Source organism: Schistocerca cancellata, chromosome 4, assembly GCF_023864275.1.
Source record: "Schistocerca cancellata isolate TAMUIC-IGC-003103 chromosome 4, iqSchCanc2.1, whole genome shotgun sequence".
Lineage (NCBI taxonomy): Eukaryota > Metazoa > Arthropoda > Insecta > Orthoptera > Acrididae > Schistocerca > Schistocerca cancellata.
The window spans coordinates 83,456,080-83,474,566 of record NC_064629.1 but is presented as its reverse complement, the minus strand read 5'-3'; the positions used below and the strand labels follow the sequence as shown (position 1 = coordinate 83,474,566).

Below are 18,487 nucleotides of genomic sequence, written 5' to 3'. Positions count from 1 at the left end.
CGCCCAGCACGTCCGAGTCCTCCAATTGGTCCTCACTGTGGCCAGCCCAGTTACTGCTCGCACTGAGGTTGACCCCTCACCTGTGGTCAATTGAGAGGTTGCCACGGGGCGTAGCAGGTGTTGAACGACTTACCAGATGGCTGCACGTAAGGCCTCCCCAGTTTGTCTGACCAACAGGTTCCAGGTGCTGTCTGTGGCTGACACTGTCACTGAGCCAGATGCTGTCACCTGTCCTGTTTCAGAGGAAACCTCTCAGCGTGCAATATCCAAACAATCACAGAGGGTGGGATTATTGATAGTTGAGAGCTCCAACGCTAGGTGTGTTATGGGGCCTCTTAGGGACATGGCTCCCAAGGAGGGAAAGAAAACCAATGTGCACTCCATGTGCATACCGGGTAGAGTCATTCCAGATGTGGAATGGGTCCTCCTGGGTGCCATGAAGAGCACAGGGTGCAGCCAACTGCAGGTGGCTATTCACGTCGGTACCAATGATGTGTGTCACTTTGGATCAGAAGAGATTCTCTCTAGTTTCGAGCAGCTAACAGAAGTGGTAAAGGCTGCCAGTCTTGCTTGCAAGATGAAAACGGAGCTGACCATTTGCAGCATAGTCGACAGGACCGATTGCAGACCTCTGGTACAGAGACGAGTAGAGGGTCTGAATCAGAGGCTCAGACAGTTCTGCTACAGATTCCTCGACTTGTGCCAAATGGTGGTTGAGTTTCGGGTTCCGCTGAATAGGTCAGATGTCCACTATACGCAGGTGGTGGCTACATGGGTAGCAGGGGTTGTGTGGCATGGACTGGATGGTTTTTTAGGTTAGAGGGTCTCGGGAAAACACAAGAAAGGCTTCTGTCACAAACGGTGCAGGCCGAACACAGTAAGAACATAGATACAGGAACCATCGGTATAACAGTTGTAAATTGTCATAGCTATGTTGGGAAAGTACCAGATCTCCAAGCGCCAATAGAAAGCAATGATGCTCAAATTGATATAGGCACTGACAGCTGGCTAAATCTGGAGATAGGATCAGCCAAAATTTTTACGAAGTACCTAATGGTGTTCCGAAAGACTAAGCTAAACACGTTTGGCGGAGGCGTGTTTTTTGCTGTTAGAAGTAGTATATCTTGTCACGAAATTGAAGTAGATAGTTCCTGTGAGATAGTATGGGCAGAGGTCATTTTTGGCAACTGGAATAAAATAATAATTCGATACTTTTACCGACCTCCTAATTCAGATGATAACAGTTGCTGAAAGGTTCAAAGAAAACTAGAGTTTGATTTCAAACACATACCTGACTCATACGATTATAGGTGGTGGAGACTTCAATTTATCCTCGATATGTTGGCAAAAATACATGTTTAATTCTGGAGATACGCATAAAACATCATCCGAAATTGTCCTAAACACATTCTCTGAAAATTATTTCGAGCAGTTAGTTCATGAGCCCACGCGAATAGTAAACAGTTCTGGAAACACACTTGACCTCTTAGCAACAAATAATCCTGAGTTAATAATGAGCACCAAAACAGATACAGAGATTAGTGAACACAGGATTGTCATAGTGAGAGTGAATATTGTAACCCCCAAATCCTCCAAAAATAAACGAAAAATGTACCTGTTCAAAAAAGCAGATAAAAATTCACTTGACGCCTTCCTGAGAGGCAATCTCCACTCCATCTAAATAAATAATATAAGTGTAGATCAGATGTGGTTGAATTCGAAGAAATAGTATCGGCAGCAATTGAGAGATTTATACCAAATAAATTAACAAACGATGGAGCTGATCCTCCTTGGTACACAAAACGGGTCAGAACGCTGTTGCAGAAAAACGAAACAAACGTACCAAATTTAAACAGATGCAAAATCCACAAGTTTGGTGAACTTTTACAGAAGCTCGATATGTAGTGCGGACTTCAATGCGAGATGCATATAACAGTTTCCACAACGAAACTTTATCTCGAAACCTGGCAGAAAATCCAAAGAGATTTTGGTCGTACGTGAAGTATGTTAGCGGCAAGAAACAATCAATGCCTTCTCTGCGCGATAGCAATGGAGATACTATCGAAGACAGTGTTGCCAAAGCAGAGTTACTAAACACAGCCTTCCAAAATGCCTTCACAAAAGAAGACGAAGTAAATATTCCAGAATTCGAATCAAGAACAGCTTCCAACATGAGTAACGTAGAAGTAAATATCCTTGGAGTAGTGAAGCAACTTAAATCACTTAATAAAAGCAAGTTTTCTGGTCCAGATTGTATACCAATTAGGTTCCTTTCAGAGTATGCTGATGCGTTAACTCCACACTTAACACAACCGTTCGCTCGATGAAAGATCCGTACCCAAAGACTTGAAAGTTGCACATGTCACACCAATATTCAGGAAAGGTAGTTGGAGTAATCCACTCAATTACAGGCTCATATCATTAATGTCAATATGCAGCAGGATTCTGGAACATATGTTGTGTTCGAACATTATGAATTACCTCGAAGAAAACGATCTATTAACACACAGTCAACATGGGTTTAGAAAACATCATTCTTGTGGAACACAACTAGCTCTTTATTTGCATGAAGTATTGAATGCTATTGACAAGGGATTTCAGGTCTATTCCATATTTCTGGGTGTCTGGAAGGCTTTTGACACTGTACCACACAAGCGGCTTGTAGTAAAATTCCCGACTGATGACCTCAGAAGTTAAGTCACATAGTGCTCAGAGCCATTTGTAGTAAAAAAATCGTGCTTATGGAATATCGTCCCAGTTATGTGACTGGATTTGCGACTGCCTGTCAGAGAGTTCACAGTTTGTAGTAACTGATGGAAAGTCATCGAGTAAAGCGGAAGTGATTTCTGGCGTTCCCCAAGGTAGTGTTATAGGCCCTTTGCTGTTCCTTATTTATATAAATGATTTGGGAGACAATCTGAGCAGCCATCTTAGGTTGTTTGCAGATACCGCTGTCATTTATGGACTACTAAAGTCATCAGAAGATCAAAACAAATTACAAAATGATTTTGAAAAGATATCTGAATGGTACAAAAATTGGCAGTTGACCCTAAATAATGAAAAGTGTTAGGTCATCCTCGTGACTGCTAAAAGGAATTTGTTAAACTTTGGTTACATGATAAATCAGTCAAATGTAAAGGCCATAAATTCAACTAAATACGTAGGAATTACAATTACAAACAACTTAAATTGAAAGGACCACATAGAAAATGTTGTGAGGAAGGCTAACCAAAGACTGCGTTTTATTGGCAGGACACTTGGAAAATGTAACAGATCTACTAAGTAGACTGCCTACACTACACGTGTCCGTCCTCTTTTAGAATACTGCTGCGCGGTGTGGGATCCTTACCAGATAGGACTGATGGAGTACATCAGAAAAGTTCAAAGAAGGGCAGCATGTTTTGTTTTATCGCAAAATATGGGAGAGAGTGTCATTGAAATAATCCAGGATTTGGGCCGGACATCATTAAAAGAAAGGTGTTTTTTGTTGTGATGGAATCTTGTCACGAAATACCAATCACCAACTTTCTCCTCCAAATGCGAAAATATTTTGTTGACACCGACCTACATAGGGAGGAACGATCACCACGTTATAAGGAAAATCAGAGCTCGTACGGAAAGCTGTAGGTGTTCGTTCTTTCCGCACGCTTTACGAGTTTTGAGTAAGAGAAAATTGTGAAGGTGGTTCAATGAGCCCTCTGCCAGGCACTTAAATGTGATTTCCAGAGTATCCATGTAGATGTAGATCAAATTTCGCACCAGAGATGTTCATCAGCCAACACTGTGGCTATAATCTCATTAAGGATTGTGAAGTAGCTGGAGCTAGTAAATAAGACATTCAGCAAACGGTCTAATAAATAAGACATTCAGCAAACATGACAGTGTGGTGACCAGGGTGGACAGAGTAACTACACATATGTTACTAGCAATGCAATTGCCTTTGTGGCCACCAGCATGTGCTCTGGGATGCAGACCGCATAGGAAATGCCTAATACTTTGGGGGGGGGGGGGGGGTTGGAAGAGATAGTGGATCCAGTATTAGAATAAGAATTTAAAAGGGCTTTAGAAAATGTAAGATCAAATAAGGCTGAAAGGGTAGATAACATTCCATCAGAATTTCTAAAATCATTGGGGGAAGTGACAAGAAATCAACTATTCACATTATATCTAAAAGAAAGATGATGAGACTTACCAAACAAAAGCGCTGGCAGGTCGATAGACACACAAACAAACACATACATACACACAAAATTCAAGCTTTCGCAATAAACGGTTGCTTCGTCAGGAAAGAGGGAAGGAGAGGGAAAGACGAAAGGATGTGGGTTTTAAGGGAGAGGGTAAGGAGTCATTCCAATCCCGGGAGCGGAAAGACTTACTTTAGGGGGAAAAAAGGACAGGTATACACTCGCGCGCACACACACACACACACACACACACACACACACACATCCATCCGCATATACACAGAGACAAGCTAGATATATTTTTCCCACGTGGAATGTTTCCCTCTATTGTATTCAACTATTCATATTGGTGTTTAGAATGTATGAGTCTGGTGATACACCATCAGGTGTTCAGAAAAACGTCATCCGTACACTTCTGAAGATTGCAAGAGCTTACAAATGTGAGAATTATCACACAATTAGCTTAACAGCTCACACTGACAAGGAAAGTATACAGAAGAATGGAAAAGAAAATCGAGGCTGTGTTAGACGACGATCAGCTTGACTTTAGGAAAGGTAAAGGGGCAAGAGAGGCAGTTCTGACGTTGTGATCGATATGGGAAGCGAGACAGAAGAAAAATTGTGACACGTTCGTACGATTTGTCGAACCAGAAAAAGTGTCCGACAATTCCAAATGGTGCAGGATGTTTGAAATTTTGAGAAAATAGGGGTAAGGTGTAGGGAAAGATGGGTAGTATACAATATGTTCGAGAGCCGAGAGGGAACAATAATAGTGGAAGACCATGAATGAAGTGCTCGGATTAAAAAGGGTGTAAGACAGATGTAGCCTTTCACCCCTAGTATATATCGAAGAAGCGGTGACGGAAATAAAAGGAAGGTTCGAGAGTGGATAAAAATTCGAGGTGAAAGGATATCAAAGATAAGATCCACTGACGACATTGCTATCCTCAGTGAAAATGAAGAAGAATTACAGAATTTGCGGAATGAAATGAACAGTGTAATGAGTACAGGATATGGACTGAGAGTAAATTGAAGAAAAACAAAAGTAATGAGAAGTAGCAAAATTGAGAAGAGTGAGAAACTTAGGATAAGGATTGGTGATCACAAAGTAGATGAATTTACGGGATTCTGCTACCTAGGCAGTAAAGAAGCTCTTGGCAGACAGAGCAAGGAGGACATAAAAAGCAAACACACTGGCGGAAAGGGCATTCCTGGCCAAAAGAAGTCTACTAATATCAAATATAATTAACTTGAGGAAGAAATATCTGAAAATCTACATTTGAAGCACAGCATTGTATGGTAGTGAAACATGGACTGTGAGATAACCAGAACAGAAGAGAATCGAAGCATTTGAGATGTGGTGCTTCAGAAGAATGTTGAAAATTAGCTGGACTGATGGAAAACACTGACTAGAAGAAGGGACAGTATGGTAGGACATCTGTTAAGACATCGTGGAATAACTTCCGTGGTATTACAGGGAGCTGCAGAGGGTAAAAACTGTAGAGGAAGAGAGAGATATGAATACATCCAGCAAATAATTGAGGATGTAGGTTGCAAGTTCTATTCTCGAGATGCAGAGGTTGGAACAGGAGAGGAATTCGTGGCAGGCCGCATCAGACTAGTCCGAAGACTGATGGCTGAAAAAAATTCAGAAATGGGGGTTTTGAATGCATTGTAAAAATCTGCTTTTTGTTTAGGTCTTTCAAGTTCAAAATTGTAAGCAGGTCTTCTTTTATGCTGATATCTGAAAATATCAGTCTTACAAATATCGTAACTGAGGCGTAATCGACTCCATCTACTAACTCCTGTAACTGCAATGAGAAAAGCAAGCAGGATTACAAATCTGTTATCAGTTGACATTTTATATTCTCTGCCATTAATCCAACTTCTCATGTTGTAGTAGGTCTTGACAGAGGCATGCGTCTGATGACTAATATTTTCTCTGACTTGTTTTTAAATGTGGAAAACAAGCACTCACTAGTTGGGGGGAAAAAAAAACCCTCCTTAACAACTGGGCCATCATCAAGATGGGTTTGTCTGTTTCATCAGTACTTCTGATACATGATATGGTGCTATGTTTGAAGAAGGACTTGTTTGTACAGGCTTAACAAGAACCGACTGCTGTGATTGTAGTTTAGTATAAAGATTAGTGTGTTTCATCTTCCTCAATGCACTAAGTTATAGCTCTCACTTCATATTATCGTTGTGGAAACCGAGTGCAGCTAAACACAGGAAAACATACCACTTCCACGGTGAGTGGGAAGAACAGTTTTTTTGTTACAATATGTAAAGATAGGCGTATATATTTGTACAGCTGTTGCTGATTCAAAGTCTCTGTGAACTGTTGTAAAATGGTGTTCAGTAGTTCCTTTTTTTTAGGTACAGTTAAAGTAGCATTGCATACGAAACATATACACCTATCTTTACAAATTGTGACAAAAAACTGTTCTTCCCATTCACCGTGGAAGTGGTATGTTTTCCTGTGTTTAGCTGCACTCAGTTTCCACAAACATAATAAGAAGTGAGAGCTATAACTTAGTGCATGCACTTCCTAGCTCTGATCAGCAGCACTTGGCAGCAGTTGTGAAACTCTGTGCCGTAGTGATTTGGAGATGTTTGTTGCCAGCTGTACAGCATACTATTCACTGGTGTTGGCTTCATTGTTGCTGAGCTGTGCTGTCGTCGTCGTGTGTATTGTTGTGCTATTTTGACTGTGATTGTTTCAGAAATGGGGGATGAGGTGGTTATTTGACATGTCAATACAAACAGCAATCTCAGTTTTGATAACATGAAGTATTTAACTGATCATTGCCTCCATTGTGCACATTGTTGTTTCAGGGAAGCTGGAAAACAGGGTTTTGTGTTTCCTACTGCAGGCAGAGCTTGATCCCCCCTCCTCTCCCACCTCATCTTGCAGCAAACTCTTAGCTCTCTCACCGTTCCTCACAACACACCAAGTTAGTGTTCGCAAGTAGTAACCTCACCGTGCAGGAGGAATGCCTGTTGCATGGTGGAAGCATTAAAGTTTGTAAACTGCAGATGGAGATGAAAGAGGGAGACACGTTGTTGTCAGATTTACCAAGTACAAATACCGTGCAAAACACACATTGTCAACAAACCGATATTCTACAGAAACAGCTCTTGTAAATAGATTTTGGACAAAGGTTTTGAAAGATTGACTCATAAAGCCATGTCGATCAAGTGGTTGGTCACGATTGACAGGTTGAGCACCTATGCTGTAGGACATCTTGTATAAATTTACCTAGAACGTTACTTGAGGACGGAGTTGACGACATTGTATTCTACTGTATTTCCTTTACTCAACTTATGTATTACTTTCTTACTTCTTTCTTGCTTGTGTTAATAGGCTCATTTCCTCCAAACCTTTACTCCCATGTGGGCCATGGCGATTCATAGTTCTGAAAACTAGCAAGTGTGTGTCATTTCATTGTATTGGTGTTTGCTGTCACCCTGACACACAGTTCCATAACAAACCACGATACAGTATGTCCAGGTGTAATTTGAAGTACCATGAAGCAGATGATACAGCAGTTCAGTTGGTTCATTTTCAATTTTTCCCCATTTTCATGTATTCTAATATTGAATTGTGTGTATAACTTCGATTGTTCCTTTGATAAGTCTACTACTGATACTAAGCAAAGTTGTGTGATGGATAGCACATTGGACACCCGTCTGGGAGGAATGTAGAAGAAATAACATTCTGCTCTTCTGGATTTAAGTTTTGTTGCTGTCACGCATAACATATCTTTATGTGCAACTGAATGGAGTGCTCATGTAGAATAACAACAGAAACAGAATGTATGATATTTCTCACCTTAGATGTTCACAAAGCGTTGCTAGTGGTGTGCTATTTTCCAACATAGGTGTCTGCTGATTCAAACTCTGCTGTCTCAGTTGTGGATGATAATGCCGTCTCTTTGTTCAAATCCATGGTAACTAGTATTTTTGTGTTGTGAGTTTCCTTTTCCATGAATGTATCTCTCCTCCAGTAGTTGTCACCCACTTACTTGGTGTAATACACATCCCTTCAAGTCCTCTCATGTCACAATAGTACAAGCTAACATCACAGTAACAAAATCAAACTGACTGCATAGTCTAGTGGTTAATTTTTTATACTAGCAAAGCTGAGGTTCCGAGTCTGATACACTATGACTATTTGAAATTGTTTTTCTGATGGAAATGTTTGGAAGGAGGTCCACTCAGCCTTATGAGGCCAGCTGGGAAGTTACTGGAATATAGAACCAGGAAATGGGACAAATTGATTATTCATTAGCAGCAAAAGCATCACACTCCCCTTTTTCTTAAGACTGCAAGATGCTTTATGTATTATGACTGGATATATTCTTTGCAAAATTCCATATCAGATCTATAGGATGTAGGTCTAGATAGTTTGACAACAGCAGGTAGGGAACCATTTTCTTGCAAAATTTGGTCAGTGGCATAAAAAGAAGAAGATTGGTGTTCCTCAATTAATGCCAATGGTTTGGTTTTCTTTGTCTCTATGCGTTTTTTATTTCTTCTGTCCATTTCTAAGTGATAGTCCTGAAGTTTTCCTGTTATAGTCATAGAGGAGAAATGACAACAAAACAAAACTCTTCATTCACAATAATGAAATGTTTCCTGGTACTTTTATTTGACTATACGCATCAGACACTCAGTTTGCAACATTCGTTCTCAGTGTGGTGTTATGAAAAATAAACAAATCACTAGCCACTCTAATTCCAATGCTTCATTTTTTCTGTAAAAATCTAATGTACTGTGCTCTGTTTGAAAGTATGTTTTCTCATCTGTAAATGACAACTTGTTTGTTTAAGCGTCTTTAAAAAATCAAATCCAATAGACGGAACAGTTTTTGTCAGAGTTTCTTTGCTAGTCTGGAAGTCCTGCTCTGTGTTACAGAAGCTGCGGAATTTTTGCAAGACTGTTTCCTTGGTATTGGTCATAATATCACAGAACTTTCTGTCTAGTAATTCATTCATTACATTAATTGATGTCATTAATATAATATTTATTGTTAACATTTTACTTGTCTGCCTTGCGACACATACTTGAATCCTGCCCCACTCAGCATTGTGTCCCTCCTTCCTTAATTTTTACTCTATTGACATGTTAACTTTTGCTTGTCCATTATTATTATTATTATTATTATTATTATTATTATTATTATAACCCATGATAAAGAATTAGTTATCATTGTGCACTCAAGCCTCTTTGATGCTACCAAAGAAGCTGGCAGCTTCTGTCTCCCCTTTTTTTCCCTTCTTCTTTTTTTTCCAGGATTTGCCTATGATTTGTGTGTTGGTTTATATTGAATAGGATTCCTTTCATTTCAGTACAGTAAAATTTTTAATCATTTAGCCCTAGTATTTTTCTGACTCTGAGTTTTACTTCTGGAAACACTTTGCAAAAGTGAAAAATTTAAAGATGCACAATATGTCAATCACTGGTTTTAGTGAAGTTCATTGATTATAAGATCAACCTTCAAGGTAAATTCAAAAAATTTAGGGAACTGACATTTGAAGCTGGCTGTAGAATGATTCTACTGCTACTGACATACATTTCACAGAAGGACCATGAAGATAAGATATTAGAAATTAGGGCTCATCTGGAGGCATATATAGACAGCCACTTTTTCTTCATTCTGTTTATGTGAATGGAACAGGAAAGAAAATGACTAGTGGTGGTACAGGGTACCTTCTGCCACACACAGTACGGCTGCTTGTGGAGTATATATATAGATGTTTCCTTTTACTTGGGGTGGCCCTCATGTATTAATACACTACTGGCCATTAAAATTGCTACACCACGAAGATGACGTGCTACAGACGCAAAATTTAACCGACAGGAAGAAGATGCTGTGATATGCAAATGATTAGCTTTTCAGAGTATTCACACAAGGTTGGCACCAGTGGCGACACCTACAACATGCTGACATGAGGAAAGTTTCCAACCGATTTCTCATACACAAACAGCAGTTGACTGGCGTTGCCTGGTGAAACGTTGTTGTGATGCCTCGTGTAAGGAGGAGAAATGCGTACCATCACGTTTCCGACTTTGATAAAGGTCGGATTGTAGCCTATCACGATTGCAGTTTATCGTACCGCAACATTGCTGCTCGCGTTGGTCGAGATCCAATGACTGTTAGCAGAATATGGAATCAGTGGGTTCAGGAGGGTAATCAGACTGCCGTGCTGGATCCCTACAGCCTCGTATCACTAGCAGTCGAGATGACAGGCATCTTATCCGCATGGCTGTAACGGATCGTGCAGCCACGTCTTGACCTCTGAGTCAACAGGTGGGGACATTTGCAAGACAACAACCAGCTGCACAAACAGTTCAACGACGTTTGCAGCAGCATGGACTATCAGCTTGGAGACCATGGCTGCTGTTACCCTTGACCCTGCATCACAGACAGGAGCGCCTGTGATGGTGTACTCAATGACGAACCTGGGTGCACGAATGGCAAAAAGTCATTTTTTCAGATGAATTCAGGTTCTGTTTACAGCATGATGATGGTCGCATCCGTGTTTGGTGACATCGCGATGAACGCACATTGGAAGCGTAAATTCGTCATCGCCGTACTGGCATATCACCCAGCGTGATGGTATGGGGTGCCATTGGTTACATGTCTCAGTCACCTCTTGTTCGCATTGACGGCACTTTGAACAGTGGACGTTACATTTCAAATGTTTTACGACCCGTGGCTCTACCCTTCATTCAATCCCTGCGAAACCCTACATTTCAGCAGGATAATGCTCGACCGCATGTTGCAGGTCCTGTACGGGCCTTTCTGGATACAGAAAATGTTCAACTGCTGCCCTGGTCAGCACATTCTCCAGATCTCTCACCAATTGAAAACGTCTGGTCAATGGTGGCCGAGCAACTGGCTCGTCACAATATGCCAGTCACTACTCTTGAACTGTGGTATTGTGTTGAAGCTGCATAGGCAGCTGTTCCTGTACACACCATCCAAGCTCTGTTTGACTCAATACCCAGGAGTATCGAGGCCGTTATTACGGCCAGGGGTGGTTGTTCTGGGTACTGATTTCTCAGGATCTATGCATCCAAATTGCGTGAAAATGTGATCACATGTCAGTTCTAGTATAATATATTTGTCCAATGAATACCCATTTATCATCTGCATTTCTTCTTGGTGTAGCAATTTTAATGTCCAGTAGTGTATATACGTGGCAGTAATGTTTCAGAATCCTGTATGAAAAAGTACTTAAATTTGAAAGATAGACTGCCATTTGGTGCACTCTCACATCTTTGGACATGATTGTGCACCTCTGTAGCAATTGTGTACCGATCAACTGATCCAGTCACATCTCCCACAGTTTATATGACCTTTGTTTATTTCATCAGCAATTATAGCTATGTAGTGATCACATGTGCATGAGCTATTCAGAGATGGACTACACAAGTCAGCCATTAATTGCATCTGTCTTAGACACCCTATCTCTCACCAGTATTCTCTGGCAGACTGCAGTTTGGCATTTGGCTTGTCTGCCACAAGGTGCACAAGCTTATTACATGTTATAAAGTCACTGTCTGTCTGTAGCACTATGCTTTAACAATGCAGATTGCAATACAAATGCGTGTTAGTATTACTTTTCTAATGAATTAATGTTACTATTTACTTAAAAAAAAAACATTTCTTTTGAAATATTTGTGGTTTATGTGGTTAAAAAAATTGGGATGTATTTCTTCCAAAACATATTAATGGAATTTATATGACAGTGCATTGCTTACTTGCTGTTTGCTATGCATAATGGTATTACATTCAGGTTTGGTATTTCTTTATCTCCACAGGTGGAAGAAGATTAATGAAAATGAATGGTGGGGAATCTTCTGCAGCAGATTTTGGATGTTAAAACAAACAGATAACTTCATACTATACAAAGTTGCTAAACAAGTCACACCTTCTAAGAAGTGTTCTGTTTTGCTTAGTGAGCTGCATGAAGATTTGTCTCTAAAAAAATTCCTTGCTCATTTAAGTACAGACTCAGTGACTCTTAGTGAAGAAGAAAAGAAACTTCAAATATGTGATGCAGCAGATGAACTGAATGGAATGCTGCTCTGTAAATACCTTAGACTGGACACTAATTTAGAAGAGTGCTATAACCGTTGGGGTCAACGTGATCCTATATTTCAGAAAGCAGCTAGCAAATGTTATGGTGTAAGACTTCTGTGTCAGGAACCACTAGAGACAATACTGACATTCATTTGTTCATCAAACAATCACATTAAAAGGTGAGTAGTTGGCCACATTTGTGAGTAACAATCTCGGTTTTCTAATGGGCTATTTTTATGTCAGACATAGGTATTGGTATTATATAACATGAAAAAGACATTGGCATATTCGTGTAAAATATGCAATTTTTCTTGTTCTGTGTTGTAAATTTGGTTGTGTAGTACTATACCATTATCTAAGGTTGTGTAGATTGTGAGTTATGGGACTCTGGGCAAGATTTCTAGCATGATTTGCATCATTTTTCTTTCTAACAGTTCTTTCTCTTTTTTAATATAGATATGCATTTATTGCAGATAACTAGTCTTTCCAGTGGCCATCATTATCTTAGTATACTATGTATCTTGATGTGTTCAATGTAAAGACCATAACCAGGTGCTGTTGACATCTTCAGGTCATTGCACTTTTATGCAGATTGTGCTGGTTTCATGAATGTGATGATTGCTTCTATGCTCCTGATTTCTAATTTGCATTGGGACTTAACATTGCTTGTTGGGATTGCTTGTTGTGGTCTGAAAAAATGGTGCCTTTGCTTTTCATATTTTAAATGCATGTTTAGTAAATAATGGAAAGAGTAAAGGTATTGATCTTTCCATATAGTAGAGGTATTTAGCAGTTGGTGTGTACATAAACAAAAACAGAGATTGTTGCTAGGCTCTCAGGCAGTGGTCTTTTGTGGGATAAGAAACCACCTCCTGTGGAATCACTTCAGACACTGGTATTCCCAATACTTCTGCATCCTCACAATGTTGATTCACATGCCTTTAAGGGATATCATTGACTACAAGCAGGGAAGTGTTTCCTTGATTTCTTATTGATCCTCTACACTTTCATAGAGAGGTTTTCTTGGTCAAATGAAGGTCCTTATACTCAAAATTAAGCAATAATTAAACTAATGTATATGAATCAACCACACCAAAGTTCTATGTTTTGTTGTAATATTATTTGTGGCAAATAAAATAATATGAGAAGTAGATTGTCAAGCAAAATGCCTTTTTTTGATTATAAAATCCCTACCGGTGTCAAATATTCATATGGAGTTGAGGAAAAAGTTGCTGTAGTTCAACATGTGGAGTATAGCATCATTTGGAAGTAAAATTGAGACCATGGAAATATATATTCTTGAAGAATTTGGAATGTGCTATTGAAAAGCATTAACAAGTTAAAAGCAAATAAGAATGGAATTAAGGAGTTTAAAAACAATGTGCAAGGAAATAAGTCTCTGGGGAAACTGTTACCAAAGTATTGGACAGGTTAGAGTGACATCTCCTATATCATCCAGGAATAGTTAATATGGCCCTGGAAGGACTGTGGAAGGGAAAAATTGTAGTGGCAGAAAGAATACTATAATATGAAAAACAGTTTGTTGGAGACACTTCGTGTAATGATTGAGTAGAACTGAAAAGATTAGTTCATGGCAGGAACTGGTGGATGGCATGAAATTAATTGAAAGACTGATGACTTCATAATACTGTTCTTTATTCACTGACCTGTTTTTTTCAGGTTGTTTTCTAAATTTGCCAAACATGGCAATGAGACATTTTACTGTGAAATCATGCATAGTATTTGCAGTAGGGAGAGTAACATGGGAAGTATTTGCCTGTGACATTTGTAATGAAAGCATTTTGTTTGACCAATGTGTGTGCCCACAAGTGTATTTTTAAAATTTCACTTGTTTTGTGTGTTTTATTTATGTTCCAGAATTACCTCCATGATAGAGAAATTGTGTTCATTATATGGGGAGGAAATTGGGGTTATTGATGGTGTGAAGTATTTTGATTTTCCTGATGTAGAGCAGCTTGTGGCACCTTCTGTCCATGGTACACTGGCAAAAGCAGGATTTGGTTATAGAGCTGGCTTTATTCACAAATCAGCATGTATGATCCAAGAGTTGGGTGGATACGAGTGGATAAATAAGCTTAAGCTGCTGCCATATGAAGCTGCGAGGAAAGAACTTGTAAGACTGCCAGGTGTTGGCTTCAAGGTAAACGTCAGTGAATGTTTATATTGTTTCTATTTTTGTGGGTGCAACCTATATTTAGAAACATTTCTGAACTTTAAAATATATTTGTGGTCCCTTGAGTTAGATGATCATTTAGGCCAAAACTGTCAACAGCAAATGCTCTTTGGGACACCTACTACACCCTTGTTATACAAGTCTTGCCCATGTATATGGGCTTTGCTTTGTTTGACCATTATTTCACATGGGTTTAGTGTTCCAGTTTCTATCAAATCTGAAGATAAACTATGCCTCCCCATAACCATCTACTCTAGTAATACATAGTTGTTGAACTTCAGCATACACCTTATTTGGCAAGGTTAACCTGTGCCTGTAAAAGAATTGCAAAGCGCTGTTCTTTTCTCACAAGCAGAAGGGAATAGTGCAGCAAAAAGTCATTGAAGTATAGCCAAGTGAGCCAAGTGTATGGAGAAAACTGAGTGATGGGGCATGCTGACTTCTGGAGTTTGATCCTAGACAATGCCCATCGAAAGAATTATTAAGATTCATTCTGTGGAACAGATACTGGAAAAGCATATATACAACTAAATTGTACACGATTTTAAAAGAGCGCAGTTATTTGACTTTCATTTTGATAGATGTGTTGAAGCAAGGGGAAGTCTATTAGCTGCCCAGTCATTTTCCTTTCCTGTGTCTGCAGAATACAACTTCCTAAGGCACTGGAGCAGTGGAGCCTTGATAGATGTCAAAATTTGTCAACTGCTCTAATTCTCTAACTACCTTCCAATTATTGGTCAAAAGATGCTCAAATCTCCTTGCCAAGGTATGGAAAGACAATCCATTTCTTTTGTATAGAAGGGTACAGATAATTCCAGAGAAAAGAGTGAGCTTAAGAGTGCCCCCTTTCTCCATATGTACATTCATGAGAAGAAAAGCAGAAGTACAAGTGGAAGAATGAGTGGATGTGATAAGCAAGTCATGGTTATTGAAACCCACCACTCATCCATAAATAACTTAATATTGCTGGTTTGATCGAAAGAACTTTAGCTGACTTTTCAGCAGAAAGAACATTTTCTCAGATGGGATTAGCAACCAGTTTGTCTGTGAATACCCACTTCTGCTGTAGCTGACAGTGAGATAACTGTGGCCCCAGTTCTAGAATGTTATGTTATGTTATGTTGAGATGTCGTCTTCTTTTTTAAGTGAAGAATTTTTTTTGGGGAGGGGGTGGGGGGAGATTCACTATGTTTTGGACTGACTGACTGCTTATCCTCCTCAGTGATCAATAGGTTACTTTTGTCTCATTTTTCTTTTTTTAATGCATGCATATGTGTGTCTCTTTACAGTGTATGCTCTTCCTGAACATTTTTGTTGCCCTCACAGTGTAATGTAGATAATATTTAATTTCATTGTCTATACTTGATGTTTAATGATTTTTGTTTCTCTGATCTAGGTTGCAGATTGCATATGCCTTATGTCATTGGGCCACTTAAATGCAGTACCAGTGGATACACACATACATCAGGTTGCAAAACAGCATTATATGAAAAGTCTGCGAAATGCAAAAACGCTCTCTAATACTTTGTATTTGGACATTATGAAATTCTTTCAGGACATTCATGGCCCAGATGCTGGATGGGCACAGACGGTTAGTATATTTTTTTATTAGTGAGTTCCTATTCTTTGCTGTCCTGTTCCAAAACTTTATTTTGTAATCTAAACATTCTTATTACAAATTTTGTTGAAATATGAGGGGCACTTTTTTTTTCTCCAACCTTATTGCATAGCGTAAGTGCAAGACAAACAGCAAGCGAGAGGTGTGTTTAGTAGGTAACTGTGCATCTCCCATATTACATGCTCTGTCAGTGTCAAGTTCAATACGTCAGTCTGTGTTGAGCTGCAGTCATATAAATATGGCAGCTTCAAGTGATTCTCCCACCACAAATTGCCAAGCGTTACTCTTTTCCCACAAGCAGAGGGAAATAGTGCAGCAAAAGTCATTGAGGTATGAGCCAAGGGTATGGAGAAAACTGAGTGATGGGGCATGCTGACTTCTGGAGTTCTGATTGTAGACAGTGCCCATTCTCTCAATGCTGGTGCAACTCAAAGGCTTCTTGAGCAATTTCAGTGAGAAATATCAGATCACCTACTGCCAAGTGATTTCCATCTTTCTGTGAACTGAAGAAGTGGCTAGAAGAGTAGCACTTTTAAACTACCGTATTTACTCGGACCTAAGCCGCACTCGAATCTAAGCCGCACCTGAAAAATGAGACTCGAAATAAAGGAAAAAAAAATCCCGAATCTAAGCCGCACGTGAAATTTGAGACTCGAAATTCAAGGAGAGAGAAAAGTTTTAGGCCCCACCTCCAAATCGAAATAAAGTTGGTCCATTGTAATATGAGGCACAATTTAGATCGAATGAATGACGATACAGCTACAGTAGTTTGGTTCGAGTCGTAAGCTTAGCAGTTAAGCTTTACCAGGTAGCCATTGCTATGCGTCAGTCGCTCCGTCCGTATTTATACGGGTACGCTTCCTTTTTCACGTGCTTCGTCTGGTTTGAATCGATTGCTTATTTTGCTTTTATCTGATAAGTGCCGTTTTCTTTGTAATAGGTGTTAACGTCACTCTAAGCTGCAAATGCATTACTGTACTGTGTCAGGCATTGTTTGTCGCATTCTGATAGTGTGTGTTTACGGCCTGTCACCGCTCGCGGCATGGCTTGCTTTTGTGCGCACTACCGCCGCTTACGATAAAAAAAAAAAAAAGAGAGAGAGAGAGAGAGAGAGAGAGGAATTGTCTCAGTAGCGAAACAATGGCAAGAGACTGCTATTTTTTTGTTATTTACACTGCTGCTTTCTTTGATAATGATCAACAAAAACCAAATAACAGACTGCGTATGATAGATGTTCTGAATGAGAGTTAGGCGAAAATTTTTCTCAGTTTGAAAATCTTTGCGGCCGCTTCTTTAGTACATCAAATTAGAGTCATCTTGGATTTCAAAATCTAGTCAGTTACCGTGCTTCATTTCTGACTGTATCGCTATTAGGCATAAGAATAATATGAATATAAACATGACACCATATGTATATTCTTCCGTGTTTGCTGTTCTCTCATTCTAGTTTCGTAGTTTATTAGGCAGACAGGATTTAAATGAGATAGCAGCAAACACGAAAGAATACATGGCAAAATGTTTATATTCGTATTATTCTTATGGTGAAGAGAATACTGCACGTGATTCATATTTCATCAGGTTCCTATTAGCAACCTTCTCTTCTCACAGGTAGGAAAAAGATCAGAACGTATAGTTGGCCATATTGACAAAAATCCCTAACAGTCTTGCCAGTCGGATTTTCGTAGTACATTGAAATTCTGCTACATTCGAAGATGAACAATACGGAATTTGTATTTACTTCGTTGGATAATGTATGAAAATGCAGTGGTCGAAACTCGGGGCAGAGAAAAAAAAAAAGCTCGTCTTCCACCTTTTTTTTTTAAATTTATTTACTGACGCAGAGGTTTTGGTGCCAGTATTCATCTTTGTGCCTACAAAGCATCCCTGTGTAGCGCTACATATATTCGACGGCAGAAGTTAGTTGTGGCGGCACATACCAACATTTTTCAGAACTTCCACTTGCTTTGCACTCGATTCTAAGCCCCATCGGTTTTTTGGATTACAAAAACCGGAAAAAAAAGTGTGGCTTAGATTCGAGTAAATGCGGTATCAAGGAACTTCGAGACATCAAAACTGATTTCAGTTCATTGGCAGCAACAGTTTATGAAGAGAGTATTGGAAAGCTTGTCCATAGGTATGACAAATTGTGCAATAATTATGGTGATTATGTCGAAAAGTAACCGTAACTGTGTGTATCTTTTACTAATAAAATAATTTTTTACGTACACTTAGCTCTTATTTGTGGTCTGTTGGAGATTTGAAAATGCTCTTGATGTAACAAGTATATGATTGCTTTTCCTGTCTTGTTCTTCAAGAAAATAAAAGTATTGGATATGATTGCATGTTGATTTACACAAAGCAGTGACTTCATTTCTGAGGGGAGCAGATGAAAAATC

General features: G+C 39.4%; 1 protein-coding gene across 1 annotated transcript in view; it reads left to right on the top strand.

Annotated features, from left to right (window-relative positions):
• Nucleotides 1-18,487, top strand: part of LOC126183872 (N-glycosylase/DNA lyase) — a 67,787-nt gene that overhangs the window by 45,919 nt on the left and 3,381 nt on the right. The window contains exons 2-4 of the mRNA XM_049926166.1: nucleotides 12,018-12,458; nucleotides 14,158-14,440; nucleotides 15,870-16,064. Of these exons, the coding sequence (XP_049782123.1) occupies nucleotides 12,018-12,458; nucleotides 14,158-14,440; nucleotides 15,870-16,064 (919 nt within the window). The remainder of the gene's footprint in view (nucleotides 1-12,017; nucleotides 12,459-14,157; nucleotides 14,441-15,869; nucleotides 16,065-18,487) is intronic.